We start from the raw sequence: 26,164 nt of genomic DNA, 5'->3' as shown, positions 1-26,164 counted from the left end.
GAAAAGGGTGAACTTTCCACCAATGAAGAGGAAATTAAAGCAATAATTAGGAGCTATTTTGCCCAACTAGCCCAACTATAGTTAATAAATGTGAAATCTAAGTGAAATGGATGAATACTTACAAAAATACAAATTGCCTATATTAATAAGCGAAATAAATTAAATAGTCCCATTTTAGGAAAAGAAATTGAACAAATCAAATGTTTTGTGTCCTGCTTTCTAGAGCCCCCAACTGTACATACTGTGCTTTCCCCCAACTTGGGGGCTCTAGAAAGCAGAAGACAATATTTTAATCACTCTGGTGTGGGGGCTCTAGAAAGCATGGTATATTTGTCACCCCAACTTGGGGACTCTAGAAAGCAGGACACAACACAAATATATCAGGAATTTATGAGCAGTTCAGTTCTTTGCGCTGGGTAACATCATATATAGCAAAAACAAGAGATGGATGTGGAGGAGGAGATATGCTACATCATTTTCCTTTGAAGCTTATTTTCCTTTGAAGCCTTTTTAATAGTAATATATACTTTATCTATCCCCAGATTTTAATTTCAATGAGATTACACAGATAAAATGAGTGAATTTAGCATTCTGTATTATTTATCAGGAATGAATCATTGGTATGTTGCTATTTATAATGGGATTTCAATGTTTATGTGATATAGGATAAAACTGTCAGCAGACAGTATCCAACAAAAAATATTCTCCCTTAAATTATGCCATGACTTTCATTATTTTATGTCATCAAATTGGAAACTTTGGTCAGTGAAATACAAATAAAGCATGTCTATGTTGCTTTTTTTATTTGCCAACAATTTGGAATGGCCCACATTTTCAGACACCATAATAGAAAGACCCATACTAATAGAAAGGTATAAAAAGATGTTGAAAGATTAAAACTATCTTATTAAAATTTCCCAGCAGTGAAAAGGATTGTCACATGGAAGGAAGTCCAGAATCCTTTGTCATTGGAGATATTCAGATACTAGGTGAACCCTTGCATTAATAAAAGGGATTTCTGATATGAAGTGGAAAGAGATGGCTTTCTAGGTCTAAGACTTCATAAATCTCATTAAAATGAAAAAATCAATAGAAAGGAATGGCTGGGACCTCAGAATGGAGACTGGGCATCAAGAAAGTAGATTAGGCCAAGAATGGGAAATTTGAGGATCGGGGTGTCAATCTTTCCAACAAGCAGATTGACTTGTCAATCTCTCTTGCTCTCAAAAGAACATATTTTTGGTCACAAAATCTGAGATTTAGAATTAGAAAGGACTTTGGGAATCATCTACTTCAGCTGTCTTTTATCATTAAGATGGGGAAATATAGTGATAAGGAGGTTAACTGATCTGAAATCACACAGGAAGTACCCAAGGTAGTGTAGGAACCCAGATCCTCAGATTCCAAATTAGTGAGTGCTCTTTCTCATTTCTCTCTCTTGGTTTCAAGGCCAAAGATAGATACATATAAGTTTTACTGTACTTTGGTCATAAGTAAAATAAATTTCTGAAGCTGGTGTCTTGGTTTAACAAGGATCACAAGACCTTTATGCCAACCCAAAATTGCTCATTTAATATGAGTAGTAAAGATGGCCTTACCTCCAAACCTAATTTTCAAAAGGAATGCTATTAGGGCATTACCAGACTAGTTGTTCAAATCATGAAAGCCATTCTTGTGCATATTTTAAAAATGCAGTTGCAGCTATTTTCAATTGGATGTTTAACCACTAATCCAAACATCTTGGGCATAATGACCTAAAGTGAGGAGTAAAATGAAGGATCAAGTTGTAGTAGAAATTGTACTTCAGGTAAGAGTTCTTAAAGATTTTCTTGCTTTTGTATTTTTAAAAAAATAATTCAATATATTTAATAACTGAAAAAGAAATAGCTCCAGAGAAATTTCCAATGCTGAGTATTAATAGAAATATATGTAAAATATAACTTGTTATGCAGACTGAGCCTAACTGGATAATGCCATAGTTAAATATCAGAAGGTTCTGGAAACACATCACCTGAAGCTATACTACTCACACCTTACATTATGATACATCTTACATAAGGAACTCATAGTATGAACAATTTTATTCATTCCTTTACACACATAAGGAAGTTAAGAAGAAAGAGAAGTGATTTCTTCTCAGAAAGGGGGGAAAAAAGATTTCCTTGCCTTCTTTCTCTGGAGGAGGCTGAAGCTAATTAATTGAATTTCTTTGCTTGAGTTCCAATTAGGAGATTCTTTGTGAATCATATTTGTACTTGAGGAAAGACATGTTAGATTTAATGGGAAATGCTATAAAGAACATCTGATATATGAAGGGACACACAACCTTAAAGACTGTCCTTTTGGGAGTCAGTTTAGGCAAGCCTTTCTGTCTTGATAAAATGCTCTGCAGTATTTGACGCTGCTGACCACCTTGCTATTTTGATAGTCTCTCCTCAGTTGACTTCTATGATACAATATAATCTTTCATTCAATAACATAAGTCCCTTCTGTGGAGAGAGCAATGACTTAGTTGTTAGAAGAAATAAAAATTTTAGATATGACACAATCCCTTACTGAATATATATGTTAAATAACCAGAACAAATATGTGATATATAAGTGAATCAGGATTATAAAACCAGGCCCTATGTCAAATATAAGAGGGAAGGTCATTCTGACAGTTCCTTTCCTGGCTTTATGTTCCTCTCATCCATTAAATATATGTATTACAAATTCTGGTTCTTGGCCAACTTTTCTATCAGTACTTCCTCATTTAGAGATCTTACTCCTATGGTTTAAATTGCACATTGTGTATTATCCTCAAATCTATATCTCCATTTTCAACTTCTCCCTAGAGCTCAAGTACCAAATTTTTAAATGTCTGTCAAATATTCCTTTCAGAATGTCTCAAAGATCCTCAAAATTCAAGATGGATCCTGATGGGAGATAATTCAGAATCCTAAATCTGAGACCCTGGGGATAGCAGTGTCCCCTAAACTATCATTCTTGCTCCTAGTCTAGCCTCTGTAGCCACCAAGGAAGGGAAGAATCATTGTGGAAAAGAGGCCAACTGCCATCAATAGGAATTCAGGCAAAATACTACAAAAGCAATATTATTTGGGAGTGGTAACAGGTTTCAGAACACCAGTCTGCTTGGTGATTACTATGGGATATGGCTGCAGTGAATGAGCTAGTTATTCCCACTATCTTCCAAGCAACTACCATGCACAGGTCAGACAGTCCAGTTTTGCTAAACCTTCAAAGTACTCTGAAGTAGCAAAGGATTGCAGCATATAGCAAGCAAGTCAAACCACAACCATCACCACCACCACCTACTTCACCATTGCTTCTCAGACCTTGAGATGTACCAGGACCATGAACCCAGACTCTTCGAAATAGCAGTGCTTCCAGTTTAGTATCCATGGCCACCATCCCCAAGAGCAACCATTGTAGAGATGCAGCCTGGCAACTATTCCTGCAGGTGAATGAGGACAATTTGTTCCAAAGCCTGCTGAAGTAGGCACTGTGGAGCATTTAGAGCCTGTTCAGGCATCAATGACACCAAGCTCATTCACTGCACTGACTGTTACCAATCTTCTTGATTCTTGTCCTGCTATTGGACTTTGATGATTCAGAGGGAGTAAAGCTGATGACCATGAGCAACTCTGCTGCATTAAATACAGTTCACACACAAGCCGTCATCTGGGTTGTCATGGTCCTCTTCGAAAATGAATAGCCACATCTTTTGAAGACTCCAAAAAAAAAAAAAAAAAGGCTGTCAAATTCCTGGCACCATCAAACGGTCCAACATCAGAAACTGATATTTTAGTGGAAATTACTTTAAAAAGGCAATTAACACCTGTTTTGCCACTGCATCCTAAGAGTGGCATTTTCATCTGATTTGCAGCTGAAACCTTCCACATGTGTTGTCTCCCCAATTAGAATGTAAATTCCTTGAGAACATGGAGTTTCTATTTGTACCTCCAATGCTTTGCATATAGTAAGTATTTCATTCAAGTCCTGATAATTTTTACTTCAGAAATTTTTGAATCCTCTCCTCCATATTCATTGCTACCACACTAATGGATTTTTTTTTCTTACCTTGACTATTACACTATCAGAATACTTTTGTCTGTTAATCTCATCCTATTTTGTCTCATTTCCATGCCTTTCCTTATACTACTTACCATATAAAGAATGTACTTCTCCCTCTGATCTATGAGTTACATGTTTTTTGAGGTCCCTACTAGATTTTGATCAAGGATATTATGAACCTTTCATGTCTACTGAATTACTTCGAAATCCATTGTTCCTATTAGGGTATCATCTAATTGCTCATACTTGAAAGCATAGTACTATTTTTTAACTCATCTCCCCTCATATTTCATATATATTTATCAGGCTTTATCAGTTCTATCACCACAATTTCTTATATTCTTATTTCCACTTCTCCCACACTAGTAGAAGTCATAACTATTGTTCTAGACTATTATTTGTAACAAGTCTTTCTACTTTTACTGACTCCACCCTTCAGTCCTGTCCGATAATCTCTCTCATGCACAGATTTAGTCATGTAACTCCTCAAAAAATTTCAATGATTTTATACTGTCTGCCAAATAAAATTTAAGTTCTTCCCTCGGCATTCAAGACTTTCTTCAAGCTGTTAACCCAACCAACTTTCCAGCTTTATTTTATAGTATTTCCCTCCACATCGTATATACTAAAACCAAACTGGATTATAATCTGCTCCTGAAATATACTTTATGCTTTCCCATTCCTCTGCCTTTTCTTAAATTGTTCATTGTGCCCATAATATCTTCTTTTTTGCCAGTGGAATTCTAACCTTCCCTTTAAAATCCAACTCAAATACTGCTTCATTCAGGAATTCCTTCCTGTTCACTCTGGAACATATGTATACAATATGGCTAATGATATAAACTAGGGATCTTAACATAAAAAGGCAAATTTAACCTCATAGCTATAGGTAAGACTTGATGAGATAGAAACACAAACTGAAATAAATCTTTGGAAAGGTTCATTCAAATTTATATGTATATATATATACATATAAATTTGAATATATATATATATATATGCATACACACACACAAGGGAATTTAGGAACTTGAGGGAACATATAAACATTTATATAAAGACCATCAGAAGCAGCAAAAGTAATATTGTCAGTGCTATACTATACTTGGAGAGGAGAAGGAATTAGTTGAGGATTTTGAGAAATGGGATCAGTATGTTATATATTTAGATATCTTCTGAGGTTTTCTCTTTGCCCAAAGTGAAACAGATGATAACTTCTTATTCTTTAGTGATAATTTTGTGAATTCCCTTCCTTGAAGGTCTTTGAGTTGAATAACTATTGTTGGCATGTTTTACCAGATCCAACTTGATTCTTCATTTGGTAGGATGGGATGGCCTCTGAGGTCTCCAGTTCTAAGATTTTGCAATTCTCTTAATAGAAACTTCATTAAATTCTATAAGGTTATACATATTAAAATCATTAATGGAGATAATCCAAAACTTTAAAATTATTTTATTCACAGAATCATGGAATTTGAGAGAAGAAATCTCGAGAGCTTTTTTAGTGCAACTCATATATGGAATCCCAACTATATTGTATCCAACTACCCAGCTGTCTAACTTCTGCTTAAAAAACTCCAAGAAGGGGGAAACCTGGCACCTCTGGAAGCAAAGTCACCTAATTCCATCTAATTTGGTATGTTTGAAAAATTGAATCCTGATAAGAGGGCATTATTTTTTTTTCTAAATACATATCTATATTCTATATAGAGAGAAATAATTCCTCATTAATATTTAGTGTTCCATATTATTGCCTAATTTCTATTACAAAATAGTCTAACAAGTAAAGAAAGAGAAAGGTCCAGAATATGAGAAGCTATTCCCAGTAATTAAAAATTTTTTCATGTTTACATTAATTCCCTTTTCACCTCTCATATGAATCATTTATTTATCATTCCCTAATCCCACATTGACATTTCCCTTTTCATTTTGAGACACCATTTAAAAAACTTAAGGTGGAATTAAATGTCTAATTTCCATCTGCTTATAGTTTTATCTGTAAACTTAATGAGCAACTCTATCCATTAGATATCAATTCAACAAAAATCTACTAGGTGCTTACTATGTGTAAACTACTATGCTAGGCTTTGAGAAAACAAAGACAAAAGGAAAGCAGCCCTTAAATTTATATGCTACTCTAATTTTAAAATGTTTTTCTAACTTACAAATATCCATGCTTCCACTTCTTCACTGACCACTCCTTGTTTACAATTTGGTTTCAATACATAATTAACTGCTCTCTCAAAGGTCACCAGTAATATCTTTTAATTTTTTAACAACTAAATTTTATCCAATCTAAAAAATATTATTTCCACTTTTTGAGACAATTGACAATTTAAAAAATTGCTAAGCATCTTTGTACCTAGGATTTAAAACTGCAGCATAACTTTTTTAAATGCAAAAAAAGAAAAAACCCTTCATACCTTTAATTATCATAATTGAGAAGTGAAGTTACTGTTACTAGTAAAGATACTTGATCTCATGGTTTTTGTACATGGTAAAGATGTGGGCAAACTAGCAGACTTATACTACTGTGTATTTCCTTTAAATAACCTTAATTTTCCAAAGATAGATTGTCTATCTGGTAGCTAATGCTAAGAATATACTTATTTGGAAGGGCATTCTAGTTACATGATTTTAGGTTATTATTAATTCTAACAAAAACTTTTAGTTGAAAAGAGATAATAAAACAGCACTGAATTAAACTATTTTCTTCTGTGATTTTCACACTAACCTGTGGGTGCAAAATTCTTTCATTTATATTTCCAGGATGACAAGGAAAACATTCCAATTCATTTTTTATAAGCATACACATTGTTTATGAACTATTTAATGAATAAACTTAAGAGACTATGTTACAAATCAGTTTTATATAAATTGATCTACACTACAAAATGGGGAAGATATTACATTTCAAACATAGGTGGGTATACAGTAAACAAGTGGGTCTAAAACTAGACCATCTGAGTGTCTGAAAAGGCAAGTTACAGGCCGTTTACTAAACATATGGTGCTCTTCTCCCTTGACTATATATTCATCAGTTATTGACAAAAGAGGATAAGGAGAAAGTACTTTCATACATACCATTGCTTTCAAACTGTTTCAGTGATCTAGTACAATCAGCACTGATTCTTACTAGCTTTCTCCACATTTAAATCTTTATATATTGTGAGAATCATCCTGAATCTCAATTATCTGCCTACAGATTCAAATACAGTTCTGAAAAAATATCAGAGATTATTTTATTATGCTTAGGAATAATATAGTCTTGCTTTTTGGTGATGTATTTCCTTTGGATTTTAATATTATTTTATATGAGTCACACTATGGAGTAGTGATGGGATTTTACATAATGTAAAATTATATATAGTCAAAGGGAAATCATTTACAGCTTTGAATTGTACTAGAAAGTGTTTAAGATGACAATGGAATTTCATTAAGATTTTGTACCATATCACTTCACATATTTTATTAATTTTTATTGGTGAACATCAGAATATATTTTAATCCATAATAATGGTAATATATGTTTAGTTATTGGGTTTTTTTTTTAGAATAATGGATTAGATAGTTACCAAATACTTATACATACTTAAGTAAGCCTGAATGTAAATCAGAATTTGATTCTTAGGACTGTGTGATTATCAAAGGGCAAAAATCATCAATACTGTATATATCTGATTAAAGGATTTGTGTCCTATTGAGTAATCACAATAAATAAAAAGCAGAAAAACAGAAAGTGTCATAATTCCATTTCAAAACTTCACATCAAGAGAGCTCTTCTGAAGGAGGAAGTAGAAAAGAGTGACAATTTTGCTAAGAAAACAGAGAGTTGGCAGATATTCAGATAGCTAGATGTCTTCACAACTCACATTATGTTTCTATTGTACACAAAATAAAAAAGATGTAGATTTTAGTATTAAAATTGCCAAGCTCAAAAAAACAAAATAAAAAAATTTTAAATTGTCAAACTTCTCCCTTTTTAGGGTTATTTGAATACAAAGTCTACTACAATGAGAAAAAATTTTCTTTTCAAATTCTTCCCTTCACAATGGGCTTCTTCTCCCTAAAATTAAAAACCTCACTAGTATGGACCACGGGTAAGAATGGAAATTATCTACTGTTGAAACCCTGCTTATATTATTGTTAAGTCATTTATACTCTACTAAATGATTAGCATGCTGATAGGATCAAGAGACACCAGAATTTGTGTTTTTTCACTTTTCTATAACTTAAAATCTACAGTGTGTTTAAGTGCTATTCTAATATTTTCATGTGCAGAAACAAAAATTGTGTTCCATGCTTGTCAACTCTATTGTTTTGTTCAGCAATATTTGATACTTCCAGAAATGATGATCTTACCTTATTAGAAATTTGGGAACTTTTTCTTCCTCATTACTGAATCAAATGCTAAGAATGACCACCAAAAACACAAAGTTGAGAAGATAGATGATCACATCAAATCCTATAACTTAATGTAAGATGCAGTTTTTTTTAAATTAAGATGCACCTGTCAATCAGTTTTTATAAATTAAGGTTCAAATTAGGAAAATATGAATAATTTATTAATCAGCAATTTTTCAAACAAATTTGGATGAATATACACATGATACTGGGGCTATGATGTATCTGTAGAATTCTCTAGTCAGTATCTGTGTATATGCAATGTTTATAAAAAAGGACTTTTTTAACTATAGTGAAATTCCTTAAGATCTCACGTACTGCATTTTCTACTTTACATCTGGAAGGTTCTTCCTTTTAGTTTATGTAATTCCTATATTTTAAAAAAGTAAATATAATCAGGCCCTTAATTGAGAGAATGTTGATTCTTTGGCTGGTTGAAGATAGTCAAAGAGAAATTTTAAAAATTATTTTGCACTTGTGAGTTATTGCACAAAGACAGTATCTCCCTGAGGGCATGATGTATTTTATCTTTATCTCCCCATCCCTAATTCGGTGCCATGTACATAGCAGGTGCTTAATAAATGTGTATTGAATTAAACTGAACAAGACAATTAAACATGTATTATTGTTAAGTCATTTATATGACCTGGGGTTAGGAGACCCCAGAACTATGTTCATTTGTGTTTTCCCACTTTTTCATACCTTAAAATCACTTAAAATATGAGCAAAATGCTGTCTTTATCCTCATCAATTACAATTTAAGATTACTATGGGTTCTAGTCTTCCTCTCCTCTGTTACTCCATAGTTAGGTGCTGAAGGAAGTACATAAAGATTTTCAGGTCCTAGGCCCATGGAGCTTCAACACACATTTAGTAGCCTGAGACAGTTACTGCACCTCCAGACATGCATACATGTATGCATACATACATACATCTTTACAGTTAAATATTAGGTTATAATTTGCAATTTACCTATGTGGAATATAATTAAGTGATTCAAATCAAGACAACATAAATGCCAGGGATAGAATAAATTGTCAATCTTTCTCAGGGGGAGAGAGGGGAAAAGAGAGCGAAGGTTCTAAAAGTATGTTATATTCCCATCTCATTCTAAGTGTGACAAATTACAGGTCTAAAAGTTTCTTATTTTTGTTTAATTCCAACATTAATTTATTAAAAGCATTTGGAAATAGCTTTGCATCATAATTTACTGCTAGTACAAATGCAGTCATTTGGCACTGTCTTTCAAAGTTCAGAGGGCAAATAAACTACAACTTGTATCAATGACTTCTGACTCTTTGAAATAAAATTACAACTTAGTCCAAGGTCATTTTTGTTTGTTTGTTTGTTCTTGTTTTTTAAAGATAATTATCCTTTCAGGGTTTCCAAATCATGGAAGGGAGAGTGATTCTCCTTTCTTCCCACTTCTGTTTAGATTCATTATAGAAATAACAGATATTTTTAAAAACTTTTTTGGAGATAAGATTAAAGGATTTGCCTAGGGTCACACAACTAGTAAGTGTTTGAGGCCAATTTGAACTTGGGTCCTTCTCATTCCAGTGCTGGTGCTTTTTTCACTCTCTCACCTAGTTGCCCCATTTCTTCTTTTGAAAGGTGTAGAAGTTTAATTCTATGAAACATTATTGGTCCAACGTGTTAAAAACACATGCATTTTACCATTAATTTGTTGCACCTTAATTCCATGTGTTCCTTAATTTATCCACCATTCAAAATAATATGCAAACTTATCACATACAAAAGATCATGTAATAAAAAGACACCTGTTTCAATGTTTAAAACCAGTTTGAATTTTTTTGGAGAAAACTAAAAAGATTTCCACCGACAATGTCTCTTGTTCCACATGTGGCAGGGGTCTGAACAGGGGAAATTCTGATCAACTGAGCCCTTCCAGTAAAGTTGGACCTGCTCTCTGGTCTCTTGCTGAAGGATGTGCACTTTGTTGAGATAACACAGACATTCCTGATTGGTCCCTGTGGGGGGGATGGTGTATCAAATATAACTGAAATCTGTGAATCAGAAGGGGCTACTCACTCTGTGGTCTCTAAGAAAAGCAAAGGAAAATGGTTCCGCCCACCTCTTTAGGGCCCTTTTTTTTTTGGACCTCTTTGAGCACTTTTTCTCCCTTGGACTTCCAGCAAGGCTAGAGAAGGGGATCGTTTTTCTTGTTTTTTCAAGGAAAGGGGGGGGGGGGAGGAGAGAGAGGAAGTCGTGAGAGGAAGAGATTTGATGCTGAAAATAAACCTGAATTAAAAAAAAAAAAAAAAAAAAGAAAGCATATGATAATCATGATCAGCTTAGGCTTGCTATGGTAGCCTGAGACAGGACCTGGCGTCCCTCGATGCTTTCTGCCTGTTTCCTTTCCTGAGCACAGACCAGCAACCAGCAATCCTGTGAAGAAGATTCTTCTAGTCTTAGTGGTAATCTCATGGGTCGAGAGCTCCAGAGTTCCAGATTCAAGCATCAGCTGACTAGAGAGAGAATAGCTTCCCAAAGAAAAAAGGCCACCACTTAAGAGTTAACCTGTGGTTGAAGGACTAAACAAGTCAATGTACTGGCTGGCCAGGAAGTCTGGACCTTCTGAATTGTTCAAACAGTTCAGGTCTAAGGTGAAAGTGAAATATATATCCAGCCATTAAACAAAGGGCTTTTATTTTTTAGGGGGAGTGTAATTCTTTGATTGAGATGCTGTATATTTTCTGTACTTACTATATTCTTGTCTTTTATATGTTAAGTATTTGCTGAAGCAGAGGAAATAAACTCTTAAATTTTCTTCTATATCACACACACACACACACACACACACACACACACACTCTGCTTTTCCTAAAAGGGAAAATATTGTCACATTTTGAAGAAATTTTAGACGTGAGACATTACTAAATTTGTTTTAGAGTTCTAGCCTGGGCCAGAGGGCAGATTCAAAGAGAGAGAAAAATCTTAGTTAGTCTCTTTGGGGTCAGGTCCTCCTACTATGAATCTGTCTAGAGGAGCCTAAAGGCTCTCGTCCTTGGTGAGGCCTCCTGAGCATCAAGGTATATCTCATAAACTTGTTCTAATTAACTCTAAATGCTTAATCCCTTTGCAGTTACATTTAGCTTTGGAATTTTTCTGAATTTGATTTCTTTTTGAATGTCTCTTTTAGTAGGTTGGAGCAAGTTTATACCTCTATTTGTAGGTTTAGTAGGTTAGAGTAAGTTTATACCTCTCTTTGGAATGCCCTATGCTTAGCTGGCATGTTTGTAAGAAATTTTAGGTGCCCTATGCATTTGCAAAATATCTTTGGAGAAATTTTCATCAGAACCTTCATCTGGATTGTCCTAGTTTTTAGAGGAATCCCATTGCAGAGATTTATTAGTTATCTTCTATGCAAAAGAACCCCATGAGAGGAATTTTTATCCAGAATAGTTTTGTTTCTCACTTCAGGATAAGGGTGACTTTTAGTCCAAGCTTCTAATCCCTACTGAAAGAACTGTGCATTCTCTGGGAAATGACTTAAGGCTAGATTTTTCCCCAGTAAGGAGGAAGCTTGTTTTTATTTTTCCTTAATTTTCTTAATTTCCTTTCTGATTTTGCTATGGCTAACTGTTTTAATTTTGTTCATTCCCAATTATTCTGGGTCCAAATAAATCCTTTAAGCAATAAGATAGATGGTAACCTATGACAGCTTTAAAAAATGTGGTTTGTATAACTGTATATTTGGGAATGAGTATAATCTCCAGGCCTGCTAGCTATAGAAGGTCTACGTTCTCACAAAAAATTTAATTTGGGCTGTATAGACAGTGATGAGAATTTTTACATGGCACTTAGGAAGGATTTACTAATCATGCCATTTGAAATCTGCTGAGAATCTTTAGGAATTAAAAAGACAATGTCTGAACCTCTCAGGTTCCTCAGAGAGTAATCCAGAATTAGGAATATGAAAAAGTAGGCTGAAAGAACCCTAGATTGATTAGGGCAACAAATATAGTAGGTCTAGGTTCTCACAAAAAAATTAATTTGGGCTGTATAGACATTGATGGGAATTTTTCCATGGCACTTAGGAAGGATTTAATAACAATGCCATATGAAATCTGCTAAGAATCTTTAGGAGAAGGAATTAAAAAGACAATATCTGAGTCTTTCAGGTTCCTCAGAGAGTAATCCAGAATTAGGAATATGAAAAAGTAGGCTGAAAGAACCTTAGATTGATTTATTAGGGCAGCAAATATTTAACTAGTGGAAGAGAAGTTAAATTAAGTCTCTCAACTCTACCAGATAAGATTATATGAATCTGTCAGAAAAGAGTACCACTGATGGCTAGATATATGCTCTGATATCTTGTTGAGGGTTACATGCTTTACTGAAATGACATGATCCTTGATTGATCCCTGTGGCTTGAAAAGTTGTGCCAAAGATGACTGGCTAATAAAAGGAAGGAGTCCTCATTTGTGGTCTATAAGAAGAGTGAAGCAAAAAGGTTGTCCCAATTCTTTTGGGTCTATTACACTCATTATACTACCACTCCAAGGTAAAGGCCCTTGGTGGGATGGGTGGACAAATATTTCACATTCACCTTTCTACAATATTTGAACAATTCACAAAGTACATGAATGGCTTTCTTTAGTCCTTGAGCTACAGAATGATCTTTGTGTTGGCCTTCTCCTTGGAGAAGTCCTTCTCACTTTGGCTAATAGCTGAAATTGGAATTCTCAACTCCTTGAGCTTCTCTCAAGATTTCTGGTTGCTGATTTCCTCTAAGAGAATGAAATGGGCTAAAGAGGGCATTAGGGACTCCAGGTCCTTGCTCAGGCTTGCCTAAACAAGCATAAGCCAATTGGCACTATTACATGCCTCTCAAGAGAGCCACCAATGCCACTGGGCAAGGGAAGAGAAATACCCTTTTTTTCCTTCTCAGAAGTTCAAAAGAGAGAGGAAGCTAGAAAAATCCCCCAAAAGAAGAGCCTCAAAGAGTCACGTGAGTAGAACCATTTTCCTGTGCTCTCCTTATAGACCAAAGAGTGGACAGATCCTCCAGTCTTGAAGCTGCTGGTTTATCATTGATGCAATCCTTATAGTAATAGGGACCAAACAAGAATTTCTCAGTCGTCTCAGCAAAGCACACATTGCTCAGCAAGACAAAATGCATGTCCATCTTCATTGAAGGTGCCCCTTTCCCTTAAATAGTCATGTCCCATAACTTCATCAAGTAGATGGGGAGCACTCAACTGATCAGGGTTTTCTCTGAAAAACCTCCAGCTACATATAAATTGGATGTATGATTTATAACAAATGCAAGATCAAGGCATATCCTTGAATATTACAGCTTACCGATGTTGTAAAGAGAGAAAACACCCAAGATCTGAGTCTAACAATAAAAATAGCTATGTAAAAGATACTTTAGGCTGATATGGAACAATCCTGGGAAAATGCTCCCTGCCATAAAATATCCTGGACAATTTAAGGTATCCCATAGGATATTGAATCCATATAGCTACCATAGCTGTAATAAATCATGTGGGGTTTCCTCAAAATAGATCAGAATGTTCAATCTAATTCTAGAAAATCAATAGCATTTGGAAACATATTATTACATTAGGGAATTATAGGGGTTACGTTAGAACAGTCTAGTCTGTGGAAAACTAGGATGACTGTGTTAAATATATTTCTTCTTCAACAAAGATCTACAGATAGTATAAGGATATGCCTCTGGAGCTTTGAAGGAAGAAAAGTTTCTATAAGGAGAATCCAAGTTTTGCTTGTTTAAGTAGATACATGAGAAATTGGAAGCACCCTGATTATACAAGGAAGTTGATGTGATTTGAGAGCTACCAGGTAGAGCCCTTTCCTCTCAAAATATCTCTCCCATTATTTCCTACTCTGAGAGATTCATTCCTTCAAGTTTAGAAGGCTCTTTAGTCTTCATGTATCAATAAATAAAATTCAAATACCCTTTTTTCAGGATAACACTTCATAGAGAACACTGAGAGCTTGCTAAGAAAAAAAGTCTCCCATGAATGCAATACTTGCTACACAAAAAGGTAGGGAAAAAGATAGAATTTGAATACAAATAGGAGGAGGTGAGAGCAAACTTTGTCTCTTTAACAAATGTGTCCAGGGAGAGCCCCATCATAGTTTACACTATTCTACATGTCCCCTAAAGTCACTTAGTTGACTATGTGTGCCTCTGTAACTTTCAATGTGCTATTTTTCCTGCATACCACAAAATCCATACAAATTTAATCATTTTGGTTTAATTGTGGCTGGAAATCACTATGCAATAGTAAGAACTGTGTCAATAACTTTTTATCCTTCAATGCTTAAGGGATTTATGATTTTATCAGGATACTCATCCTTTCTCCACCAATTTCTCCTATGCCTTAACACCAAATAGTCTCTAGCTATTGTAATCTTCCAAAATTCATTACCTGGTAGGCAAAACTATGATAAAGAGTAACTCTGACACATTGCTAAACTGGTCTTCAGACATCACATATAATCTGTCATCAACCCATATTCCAAGTTGTCCCTGCACTCTAGGACCTATACCAGAGTTTGTGCTCCAATAGCATTTACTTCCACATCACAATGGGGAATCAGAGTAAAGTTTTTGTGAAGGAATTATTAAACCAAGCAAATGATGATCTGTTACCAGCCTTAAAAGAATTTAGGATTTGATATTTTTTCCAGCTTTCTAGCTGACCAAATGTATACATTGAATTAAGATGCTCAAGAAGACTTTCTTACTAATAACTATGTACAAAATAGTTTTACCTCTGTTTTTTCCTGGTTTTGATCCACATTAAGTAAAGATGGTATTTTAGATGTGTCAGTTTTCTTTGGTTCCCTCTTCAGCATCTTTATCTGTTTAACTTTTATAAAGAGACAGAATCATTACTATTTATAATTCCTAGCCTGAATTTTTTTTCCTTTTCACGGGTTTTGCTAACAAATTCTAATGCATGAAAATGTCTTTTACTTTCAGTTTCTTGGCTTACTATCAAGATATCAAAACCTAGTTTGTTATTCCTGATAGTAAATATGCAAAGATAAATTTTTCTTCTAGAAAACTAATATGCTGCCAAATATAAAAGATATTCTTTTTTAAATTCTGAGCTAAATTTTTAAGTAAGTAGTTCAGGAATGCGTTTCCTTGTGTACTAAGCATAACATTATTGCTATTACAGTAATTTATCACCAGATGTCACTGTTCTCTAACTTAATAAAACAAATGCTATATGTAAGGCAGCACACTTCATTATGGATTTGAACGCTTGTTAAAAAACTTGTCATTAATTCTCAGAACACTTCTGAAAGTATTAAGTAAATACTGTATTTATTGAAACTGAGTAGGGTTATTTGTTCCAAGCCATATAATGAATAAAAATTTAGAACAGATGTTGTAACAACTCAGGAATTAATTATCTTGCCATATTTAGCAATAAAAGCAATGATCTAATATTCCATCTTTTAAAGCTTTTTCTAACTCCCTTTTAAAATTTTAATCAATGAGAAAATATTCTAATTTTCACTTAAACATGACAATAATTAAAAACATATAAGTTTGAATCTCTTGGATATTTGTCATTTTTTTCCTCATAAACAACACATCAAAATTAAGATTTTACTTTTTTTTTTAAAAAAAAAAAGTCTTATAAACAATGCCATTTGAATCTGTAGAGACCTAAGCAATAAATTTATACCTTCCATTCCTTTAATTTCTTTGGACTGTATTGTGAAAGGCAGCTCTGGGAAATGTATCTCTTTCTTATCATTCCTTAAAAGATTCAGTTTCCTTTTATTCCCATTTGTTATATGGTCATTTTGAGCTGTTCGCTCATAAAGTGTGCTCTTCTCTGTTTGATTCTAAATAATAACAAAAATATATATGTATTATTATTCATAAAATGACAGGATGAGAAGAGATCCCAAGTTAGTCTTCTATATCCACATGAATCTGCATGAAAAACAGCTAAGCTGATTCTTTGTTCTTAAATTAATCCAAAGAGAATCTAATTCACTATCATATTTTCTGACTGTGTCAAGAAGATACAGTCAGGATTGGATAAAGGGGGAAAAAATATAGGGAAATGTATGACAGTTCCAGTTCTAATAAATATTTATGAGAAAGAGATATCTTTTAATATGAAAAAACCATAGTAGGCATAAAAATTATGTGTATGACTATCAGAAGTCAGAAACTTGTGTTCTATTGTTTACATTTCACTACCGTACAAATCACTTCAGTTTTGAATAGCTTGATTTCCTCCCATGTATTATATAAAATGAGATGTGCATTTTGTTAATTTATTCCAATTAAATTTTTTTGTAAGCAACTATTAAATGAAATCCAGTTAGTAATAATTTTAGTGAGAGAAAACAAAAAGAGCTGACCTGAAAATTCCATCTGTACCTTTAAAAAGGTGAAAAAGGAGGAGAAGAGGAGAAAAAGGAGAAGTAATAGAAAGAAAAAGAGGAGGAGGAGGAGGAGGAAAAAAGCAGCAGCAGGAGCAGAAGCAGCAGAAGAAGCAGAAGCAGCAGCAGAAGAAGGAGAAGGAGGAGGAAGAGGAAGAGGAGGAGGAGGAGGAGGAGGAGGAATAGGAAGAATCAGGTTTACTGATCTTTAGAGATGTAAAGGTTCTGCTGTGGATTTAAGTCTCAGGAAGAAAATTTTATTTAAAATCAAAACTGGATTTAATAAATTGGAATAGGACCTCAAATGTAATCATGGAAATGAAGTATAAATGTAGAAAAAGGACAAATTTAAATGATTAGCTCCTTGAACTTACCTGTACAGAGCCTGCATCCTCTTGCTTGTTAGATATGGACTGTGTAAGAGACTGTGAGGAAGTCCTTCTCTTTTTAGCTTTTTCAGATGGCTTATTACTGAGAAATGAATATGAAAAGCTGTTAAAACTCCCTGGAGAAGCCAAAACCTCTGCTTCTGCTCCAATCCAGGATAAATAGAATGTGTGGAACGCTTTCTCAACACTAGCACTAATGTCAATGCTTGTTCATTCACACTGAGCAAAGCATAAAGTCAAGGCAGAAAAAAAATAACTTCTGGTCACTAGGCTGCTAAGAATTGTTCATATTGAAGTCACTCATCTCCTCCTGTCTATGGAGATCCATGGATCCTACAGACTATGTACCTTTGTGCTTGGGTTTCTGGCATCTTGTTCAGCCTATTCAATTCTGGCTTCTTTTCTATGTTTCTAAGCTTTCCTGTGCCTGAAGACTCTGCCCTTCTGTCCCTAAGCACTTACCCTGTGTTCCTGACATTCCCCGGACTCAGACCCAGCCTATAAACTTGTGTCTTCATGATTTCTCCCTGATTGTGTTCATTTCCTGGTGCTTATACCTAGCTTGTACAATTATATGTCTACTATTTAACCTGATCCTTAATACCCAATCACTTTTTACTCTGCTTCTCTTCTTGGACTTACTTGGATATCTACTCATTTAATCTAACTGATCTGAATATCTGACCCTCAATCTATTGATCTCCTTAGGCTTCTTCAGGCTCATCTGCTTCTATAGCTGCTTAAAAAACAGCAAAACAAATGATAAATATGAAATTGACTCAAAATAGAATTGGTTTCCTAAACTTTTTGACTGTTAGAAAGTATTTCTAGTTTTTCTTTGACTAGTGGGGACATACATGAATATAAATATTTACTTAAGTTACTAAGATTTACCTAATACTGCTAGAATTTGTACATTTCATCTTTCATAATCAAAACATTTCATATGCACTATTCATTCTTTCCACCACTAAAATCCTCTTTTAATGCTCATCATGCACAAAGGTATCCCCAAAGTCTCAAAGTCTATACTAGAAGAATACAAATTCTAGCAAGATCTACCAAACCAGAAAGGCTTCAAGAACTGGCCTGGTGACGGACTAACTGCCAAAAGACAATCTAGCTAACTGGAGGGGCTCTTCACTGGTTTGGTGACAAAATGATTAATTTTTTTCAGCTGTAGCAATGTTTGATAACCATCTAAGTAATAAAGGGAATTTGCATAGTAAAAAGAATTACATACCCCAACATTTAAAGATTCTTGAGGTATTGAATAAGTTCTTTGTAATATATCTGGTAAAGAAAAGGTTAAATCATTTTTGCCATTTACTAATACCCTATTATTTCCACAGTTGCTACCCACCTTGTAATTATGTGGGTGAAATGTGAGTTAGGATTTGCAGCAGTCAAATTACTGCTATTAGGATTAATGGGTGGCATAGTCATACACCCGCCTCCATAGACATCTTCCTTCATGTTGTTAGAATCATTGTTGAGATTTGCAGGGATAGGTGATTCAGATGTTACAGGTTTATTATCTTGAGAAAGAGTATAAAAATTTTCTGAACTGTCCCGTTGGTAATATTCACTTTCAGAAACGTCTCCTTTCCCTCCTTTTACTTTAAAAATTCGGACTTTTATATCCTTGGTCTTTTTGTCCTTGTCCCCATCCTAGAATAGATATATCCAAATTCTGAATATAGAAAATAACTTAGTCAATGGAGGCCTAAGAAATTTTCTTCTATATATTATAGTTTTCCATATACAAAGTGATATTTTTCAGAAAAATAAACAAACAAATCTTCACCTTTCCTATAATTGAACTACTTGGCAATGTATTTCCATGGGTTGTTTTCCTGTCTTCTTTAGTGAGTTCAATTTCTTTAGAATTCTCTTTGGGCTTTATGAATGAATTGATTCTTGCTTCTTGCAGTAACTTAGCCCTAAATTCTGGTATGAATCTGATAAAAAAAAATGCAATCACAAATCAATTTATGCACAAAATGCTGAATCTTCATGCTCTATTTGCTCTAATATACTCTCAACTGTGTAACAAACAACCATTTGTTAACTTCTTGCTATGTGCCAAGAACTGTGCTAAGCAATGGAGGTACAGAGAAAGGCAAAAACAATTTATATTTAACTCAAATATATTGCTTATTAATAAAAGTAAGTCTTCCAAAATCTTTAAAATAGGAATTTTATAAGCTTGGATTGTTTTACAACTGAAAAATAAACAAATACTCCTAATGAGCAACAAAACTCAGGAAATATAAACATCAGTTTCAAATTGTTAAAGCCTACTGTCTAGAAAGAGAGCATAGCACAGTAGACAGAATGATTAATTTGAAGTCAAGATAACCTGGATTCAAATTCTACTTCTGATACTTATTAGATGTATGTCTTAAAATGAAGGGGAATTAAACCACATGAAAGTGAATATTGCCAATTGAACAGTTCAGAAAGATTCATCCAGTCTATAAGATGCTATGAGAGCTTTCCTTTCTGTCACCAAACTATAAAAATGGAAAGAAATATGTACTGTAAGTCACAATCTCTAATTTGCTTAATATATTTTTTTTGGGAGGGTATAATGGGAGAAGTGACAGTTGTTCAATGGAAAATGGTTGATGTGTTAAAATAAAATATATCAAAATAAAACTTTTAAATGTATTATTATTATTATTTTTTATTAAATAACTTTTTATTGACAGAACCCATGCCAGGGTAATTTTTTACAACATTATCCCTTGCACTCACTTCTGTTCTGATTTTTCCCCTCCCTCCCTCCACCCTCTCCCCAAGATGACAAGCAGTCCTATACATGTTAAATAGATTACAGTAGATCTTGGATACAATATATGTGTGCAGAACCGAACAGTTTTCTTGTTGCACAGGGAGAATTGGATTTAGAAGGTATAAATAACCTGGGAAGAAGAACAAAAATGCAAGCAGTTTACATAAAACTTTTAAGTTTAAAGAACAAATGTTAACAAAACCAGAAGTAAGTATTTTGGTTCTGAAAAATTATATTAGGCACTTGGGATGTAGTATTAGAATTAAATAGAAAAAAAAATAGAGATATTTATATAGATCTGAGGCAGTGAGGGATACAATGGACAAAGAATGGGGCTTAGAATAAGGAAAGCTCATCTTTATGAGTTCAAATCCACCCCAGACATTTATTAGATATAGAGCCTGGGCAAGTCACTTAATCTTTTTTTGCCTCAGTTTCCTCATCTGTAAAATGAGCTACAGGAGGAAACGGCAAATAATGGAATAGCAAACCACTCAATAGCCTTGCCAAGAAAACCCCAATAGGGTTCACAAGGAGTCTGATACACATGAAACAACTTGATCATAGATAATATAGATCTGGAGGATAAGTAAGAGTATATATATATATACATATATATATATGTATATATATAGAAGTGACCAAAAATAAAGCTTTTTCTCTCTCTAAAACTTATCCATATAGCTAACCCCCATTTTTCTTTCTGATTTGATTAAATTTAAAACTGAACTCCCTGGAGTCTGAAAATAAATGACTAAATGCTGTAATAACAACTGGTATTGATTTATATTGCACGTTAAAGTTTACAAAATGTTTCATATATATCTGATCCTTATAGCAATCCTGTGAGGTAAGTATTATAGCTATTATTAGCCTCATTTCATAAATGAGAGAACTGAGACTCAAAAATATTAAGTGATTTGAAGATGGTTCCATACATAGGAAGCACCAGAGGTGGGATCTGAACCAAAATCTTCTTTTCCAACTCTACTGCTCCATTTACTAGATCATGTAACATCTCAAATGGTATTAGAATAGGTTCATAATTCATGAGCAACTTCCCCCATTATTTTTTAAAGCATATGTAGTAATCATGAAGTTGCTTGTTTAAAAACTATTTTGCCAATGAAGTATCTGAAAATACTTTTGCACTCTATACTGTGGGGAATTTTTTAAACTATAAAAATTATAGTCCCTGCCCTGAAGAAGTTTACTCCAACAGCTTAATATTTATTCTAATTAGCCCTATCCTTCCCAATGTCAATTTTAATATGAATACATCTAGGTCCAACAACTGTAGTAAAAAAGAAGTATGTTAACCCTTCTTCTGTCCCTTTGATTTTAGTAGAGGAGGAGGAGAGGAACCAACAGAGTAACTTGCATCTTCTATCTCATTCTAATATGTCCTTTGGAACTTTCTTAAATATCATCCTTGAGCTTTTCAATTAACCTTCAATCCCTTCCTTACTCTAACAGAAATCTAGTTCTCTTGTGAGGGTACCATATACTTTATAGTCAGAGGAGAACTGGCTTTTTATTAAATAGGGCTAGGAGAAGAGACTAAAATATTCTTTACTTCTTATTGCTACTACTTCTAAACTATTTCTCCATCACTAGTGCTATTTATCAATAACCATTCTTTTTGAAGTCCATGCCTGCCACTCATATTAATGTTTCCCTATTCCTATTATTCAGGTTGAAAACCTGAAGCTTTTCAGGTCACTCTCCCAACTTTCTTCTTCATACTACCCTCAAGAAAACTCTCCTATTTTTCTTAATACTTTCAATATCTTATTCACAATCTTGTTATTTCAATTCCAGTCATGATCTTCAAAAGCTTTAATGTTCATATTTTCAACTGGCCTCACATTTCCTCAAATATCTCAATTCTACTGACTTCTATTTATACTTCACTGCAGCCGAATACTGACCTCTAACTTCAGAGGTCCTCAATTTACTTAATTTCCATGAGTTAATGATTACAAGATCCCAACACTTTAGATCATCATATCACAGATTTCAGAGTCTCCAAGATTCTACTATCTAAACAAAATTTACTGCTATATCCTTCTTGCTCTGTTATTCATAATACATTTATTTTGTCAACTTTATCGTGATTAACCTCATCATCTTTATATCCACACATCATCTTACTTGCCTCCACATTCAGCCTTGAATCCCATGGTCTAACACTAAAATGTTTCTCTAACTACTACCTTAGAATTCCTGAACTTCCATAATTTTTGACCTGTAAATCTTCATCTCTGTAAAATCCCCAACACAAAATTTCTCCACCCCTACTTCAGAACTTCTGGGCATCACTGAAAAAAAGTCACAAAACCAAGGATGATTTTTATCTAATACAAATTTCAGTTGATGCAGCCTTGTTGTGCCATGAGCTCCATATTTCACTCCCCAATAACTATCCCAACCCTTTTTTGTAAATCTCCTTGCTTCTAACCACAGCTCAAATTTCCACAAGTACAGTTGAGTACTCAGTCTACTACTTCATTGAGGAGATTGAAGATTAAGTTGCCTCAGGTCCCCTTCTCTATGTAGTCAAAAGTTCTGAGTACCTTCTCTTTCCCTCTAGTCATAGCATAAGAGAATTACTCTGTCATTCCCTCTCTGAAGCATTTTCAATTTCTCAGTCTTTACATAATCTTTTCCATTGTCCTCCAATGTCCTAATTTTCTTTAGTTGGAGAGTTACCTTTCCTATTTTTCTTCTTTTGCAGCCATATTTTTCAGAAGAATTGTTTATACCTAATCTCTCCACCTCATACATCAATCTCTATCTCCTCAAACCCTTGCAATCTGGCTTCTCTCCCACAATGCTATAGAAACTACTCTCTCAAAAGTTGTTAATGGCTTCCTAATCCCTTAATCAACAAATCTAGTGATCTTTTTTTTTAATCTTCATCTTTTTTTGACTTGTCAAATTTGATATTCTTGTTCCTTTTAGAAACTTTTCTTCTCCATTAAAGGGCCAGAGATATCAAATTCTAATTATTTTTTAAGGGTTAAATCTAATGGCTATTTTCAATTCTCATTCTTCCTGATTTTTCCATACTTTTGACAATGATAATCACCTTCTTCTCATCTACACTTTTCTCTAGTTTTCATGACACTACTTTCTCCAGGTTCTCCTCCCATCTGTCTGACCTCTCTTTTGCTGGATCTTCAGCTACATCATGTCCACTAACGATGGGTGTCCCTAAATGTCTCTTTCTTTTCCCCTCTCTACTATTTGGTGATCTCATTATCTCTTATGGATTCAATCATCATTGCTTTGTAGATGATTCTCAGATTTACTTTGTCCAGCCCTAACTGCTCTCCTGACCCCTATTGTATCTTGTATTTTCTGTTAAACATCTTGAAATGGATATTCTATAGACATATTAAACTCAATATGTCTAAAACTAACTTCATTATCCACCCCCCCAAAAAAAACACCTCACTTCTTTCCAACTTCCCAACAATCACTCAGGCTTGCATCTAAATTGTTATTTTTTAATTCCTAACTCTTTTTTCACTCTATCTATCCATTTAACTATTAAGTCCTTTCACTTCTACCTCCATAATCTCTCTCATATATACCCTTTTCCTCTCCTTTGATACTACCTTGGGGCAAGTCTTCTCATTTCATGCCTGCACTACTGAAATAGCCTGCTTTTGGACCTCCTGCCTTAAGTTTCTCCCCACTCCAACTAACTTCCACTGAACTATCATAATGATCCTTCTAAAATGTCACTACGACCATATCGTCTCCCTCCACAATAAATTCTAGTAGTTCCTTATTACATTCAGGATTAAATAGAAAATCCTCTGGCTTTGAAAAGCCCTTTATAACCTCTCTCTTTCTACCTTTCTTCTAAATACTAAGCAATCCAGAGACGCTGGCCTCATTGCTTTCTTTGCACATTACCACCCACATCTCCCAGCTTCAAGCATTTTCCCCAAGCTGCCCTCCCATGCCTGGAATACTGTCCCTCATTTTTCCCTCTTAGTTTTCCTGGGTTTCTTCAAGTATCAGCTACAGTCCCACCTTTTTAAGAAGACTTTTCCAGTCCTCCTCAGAATAAGTGTCTTCTCTATTACTATCTCCAATTTATTCTGTATATATCTTATTTATACATGATTATTTGCATTTTGTCTCCTCCATTAGACCTTCTTGAGAGTAGGGACTGTCTTTTTTGCATTTTTTTGTATCCCCAGCACACAGCACAGTGGTTAGCACACAATCAATTACTAATAAGTGCTAGTTGATTGGCTAATTTTCTTCCCATCTCATTCTTTTTTATTGCCTTCATGTCCCTTTGCTTTCCCCTGGCAATCTCATTTACTCCTATATTTCATTATCAGTTCTATGATAATTAATGTTCATATCCTTATTTCATGGCTTATTGTGGTTCCTGAGCTCCATGTCCACATTTTCAAAGACAATATAAACATAATGACGCTTCCTAAATCCACTTCTCTTTTTGACCTTACTTTTGGGGGAATGGAATTACCATTCACCCAGTCATTCATGTTTGAAATTTTGGACATATTTTTACTTTTCATTCTCCCTTACCACTGATGTATAATCAACCAGGTATTGCTTCCTCAGCAATATCTGTTACATCCTTTCAACTTCCCTCTATTCCCACCATTACTATCCTACATTAGACACTCATTATCACCTTCAGTATTGCAATATCTTCCTGCCTCCATCCGCTTCAATCCCTAATCTAGCCTTTCTCCTAGTGCTGGGGGAATATTCCTTCTATATAAATCTAGTCATGCCCTCCTCTGTTCAAAAATCTTCAGGAGCTGGAGAAGGAGAAACATATACCTGATACAAAAGAGAGAGATAATATATAAGGTGCTATTATTTGGCTGACTCTAAGTACTGTAAAAGGATAAGGAAGATGATGAAAATATGATCATTTACTTAAAGCACTCTAGGGATCCAACTAACATTTAACTGAAACAATAACATTAGGAAAGTAACAGGAAATAAAATAAACTCCCCCCAAATTGTTAGCCATATTAACAAAATCCAATAGGAAAATATAAAGAAGAAAATTCATTTCAGTAACTACAAAATATATAAAATATATGGGAGTCAATTTACAAAGACATACTCTGGATTTACATGAATATAAACATGCTTTAGGCTATACAGGAACAGAATAAGACATGGATAATTGGAGGAAAATTGATTTCCATAATTAGATCCTGCCAATATATTAAAATGAGAATACTTTCTAAAACAATTTACTGATTTAGTTTCATGCCAAACTAGTAATACTTCAGAGAACTAGATAAAATAGTAGTAAAATTCAACTGGAAAAAGAAAGGTCAAGGACAATAATAAAAAAAAATTTAGGACTAAAAGCAACTTAGCAGTACTAGATCTCAAACTTTATTATGTCTTTAAGTTTTAAAATTATCTTACTGATTAAAAAAATTAGAAAAGGTGATCAGTATAACAGATAAACAGTTCTCATAAGCAGTTACACATGGCAGCATATGCTTACATAATTTCAAGGATGCCAACTGTTCAATTGCCAACTTAAGGACATCAACAAAAATGATACAAAAACTGGAAAACTGTTTTCTGGCAGACATTAGTTTTAGATTGATATCTTACAATATTTGTTATATTAGCTATATAAACTATATAACTATATAAAGTAGGAAACTATATAAACTATATAAAGTAGGAAAAGATATACCATTCATAACTTTGTGTAGGAAAAGAATTACTGACCAAATCGATCAAACAATGGATAGAATGGATGGTGGAATAAAATGATCAATTTTGTTTCATAAATTTTTAAAGGTTTTAAAACTCAAAAATCAACATAGCTAGAATTTAAAGGAAAACAGTGAATAAGATAAAAATTATTGCAGCAAATTTCTTTTTTATTCATTATTATTATCTTTCTTATTAAAGCTTTTAATTTTCAAAACACATGCATAGATAATTTTCAACATTCATTCGTGCAAAATCTTGTGTTCTGACTTTTTTTCACCTCCCTTCCTCCCACCCTTTCCCCTAGACAGTAAGTAATCCAATATATGTTAAACATGTGCAGT

At 34.0% G+C, this 26,164-nt stretch overlaps 1 protein-coding gene across 12 annotated transcripts in view; it reads right to left on the bottom strand.

The window, feature by feature from the left end:
• CDKL3 (cyclin dependent kinase like 3) overlaps positions 1-26,164 on the bottom strand; it is a 109,284-nt gene that overhangs the window by 39,423 nt on the left and 43,697 nt on the right. For 5 of the 12 annotated variants that reach the window (XM_031953045.1, XM_031953047.1, XM_031953050.1 and 2 more), the window contains 6 exons: positions 19,089-19,242; positions 18,645-18,952; positions 17,267-17,363; positions 16,181-16,343; positions 15,252-15,349; positions 10,006-10,471 (listed from right to left, as the gene is read on the bottom strand). In XM_031953045.1, the coding sequence (XP_031808905.1) occupies positions 10,274-10,471; positions 15,252-15,349; positions 16,181-16,343; positions 17,267-17,363; positions 18,645-18,952; positions 19,089-19,242 (1,018 nt within the window). In that variant the 3' untranslated portion in view covers positions 10,006-10,273. Of the gene's footprint in view, positions 1-319; positions 3,734-10,001; positions 10,472-15,251; positions 15,350-16,180; positions 16,344-17,266; positions 17,364-18,644; positions 18,953-19,088; positions 19,243-26,164 lie in introns of those variants that run through there. The other 7 variants (XM_031953053.1, XM_031953049.1, XM_031953054.1 and 4 more) reach the window with 4 other exon arrangements.

Source organism: Sarcophilus harrisii, chromosome 2 (assembly GCF_902635505.1).
Source record: "Sarcophilus harrisii chromosome 2, mSarHar1.11, whole genome shotgun sequence".
Taxonomy (NCBI): domain Eukaryota; kingdom Metazoa; phylum Chordata; class Mammalia; order Dasyuromorphia; family Dasyuridae; genus Sarcophilus; species Sarcophilus harrisii.
The sequence above is the reverse complement of the archived record's forward strand: the minus strand, read 5'-3'. Positions and strand labels throughout refer to the sequence as shown.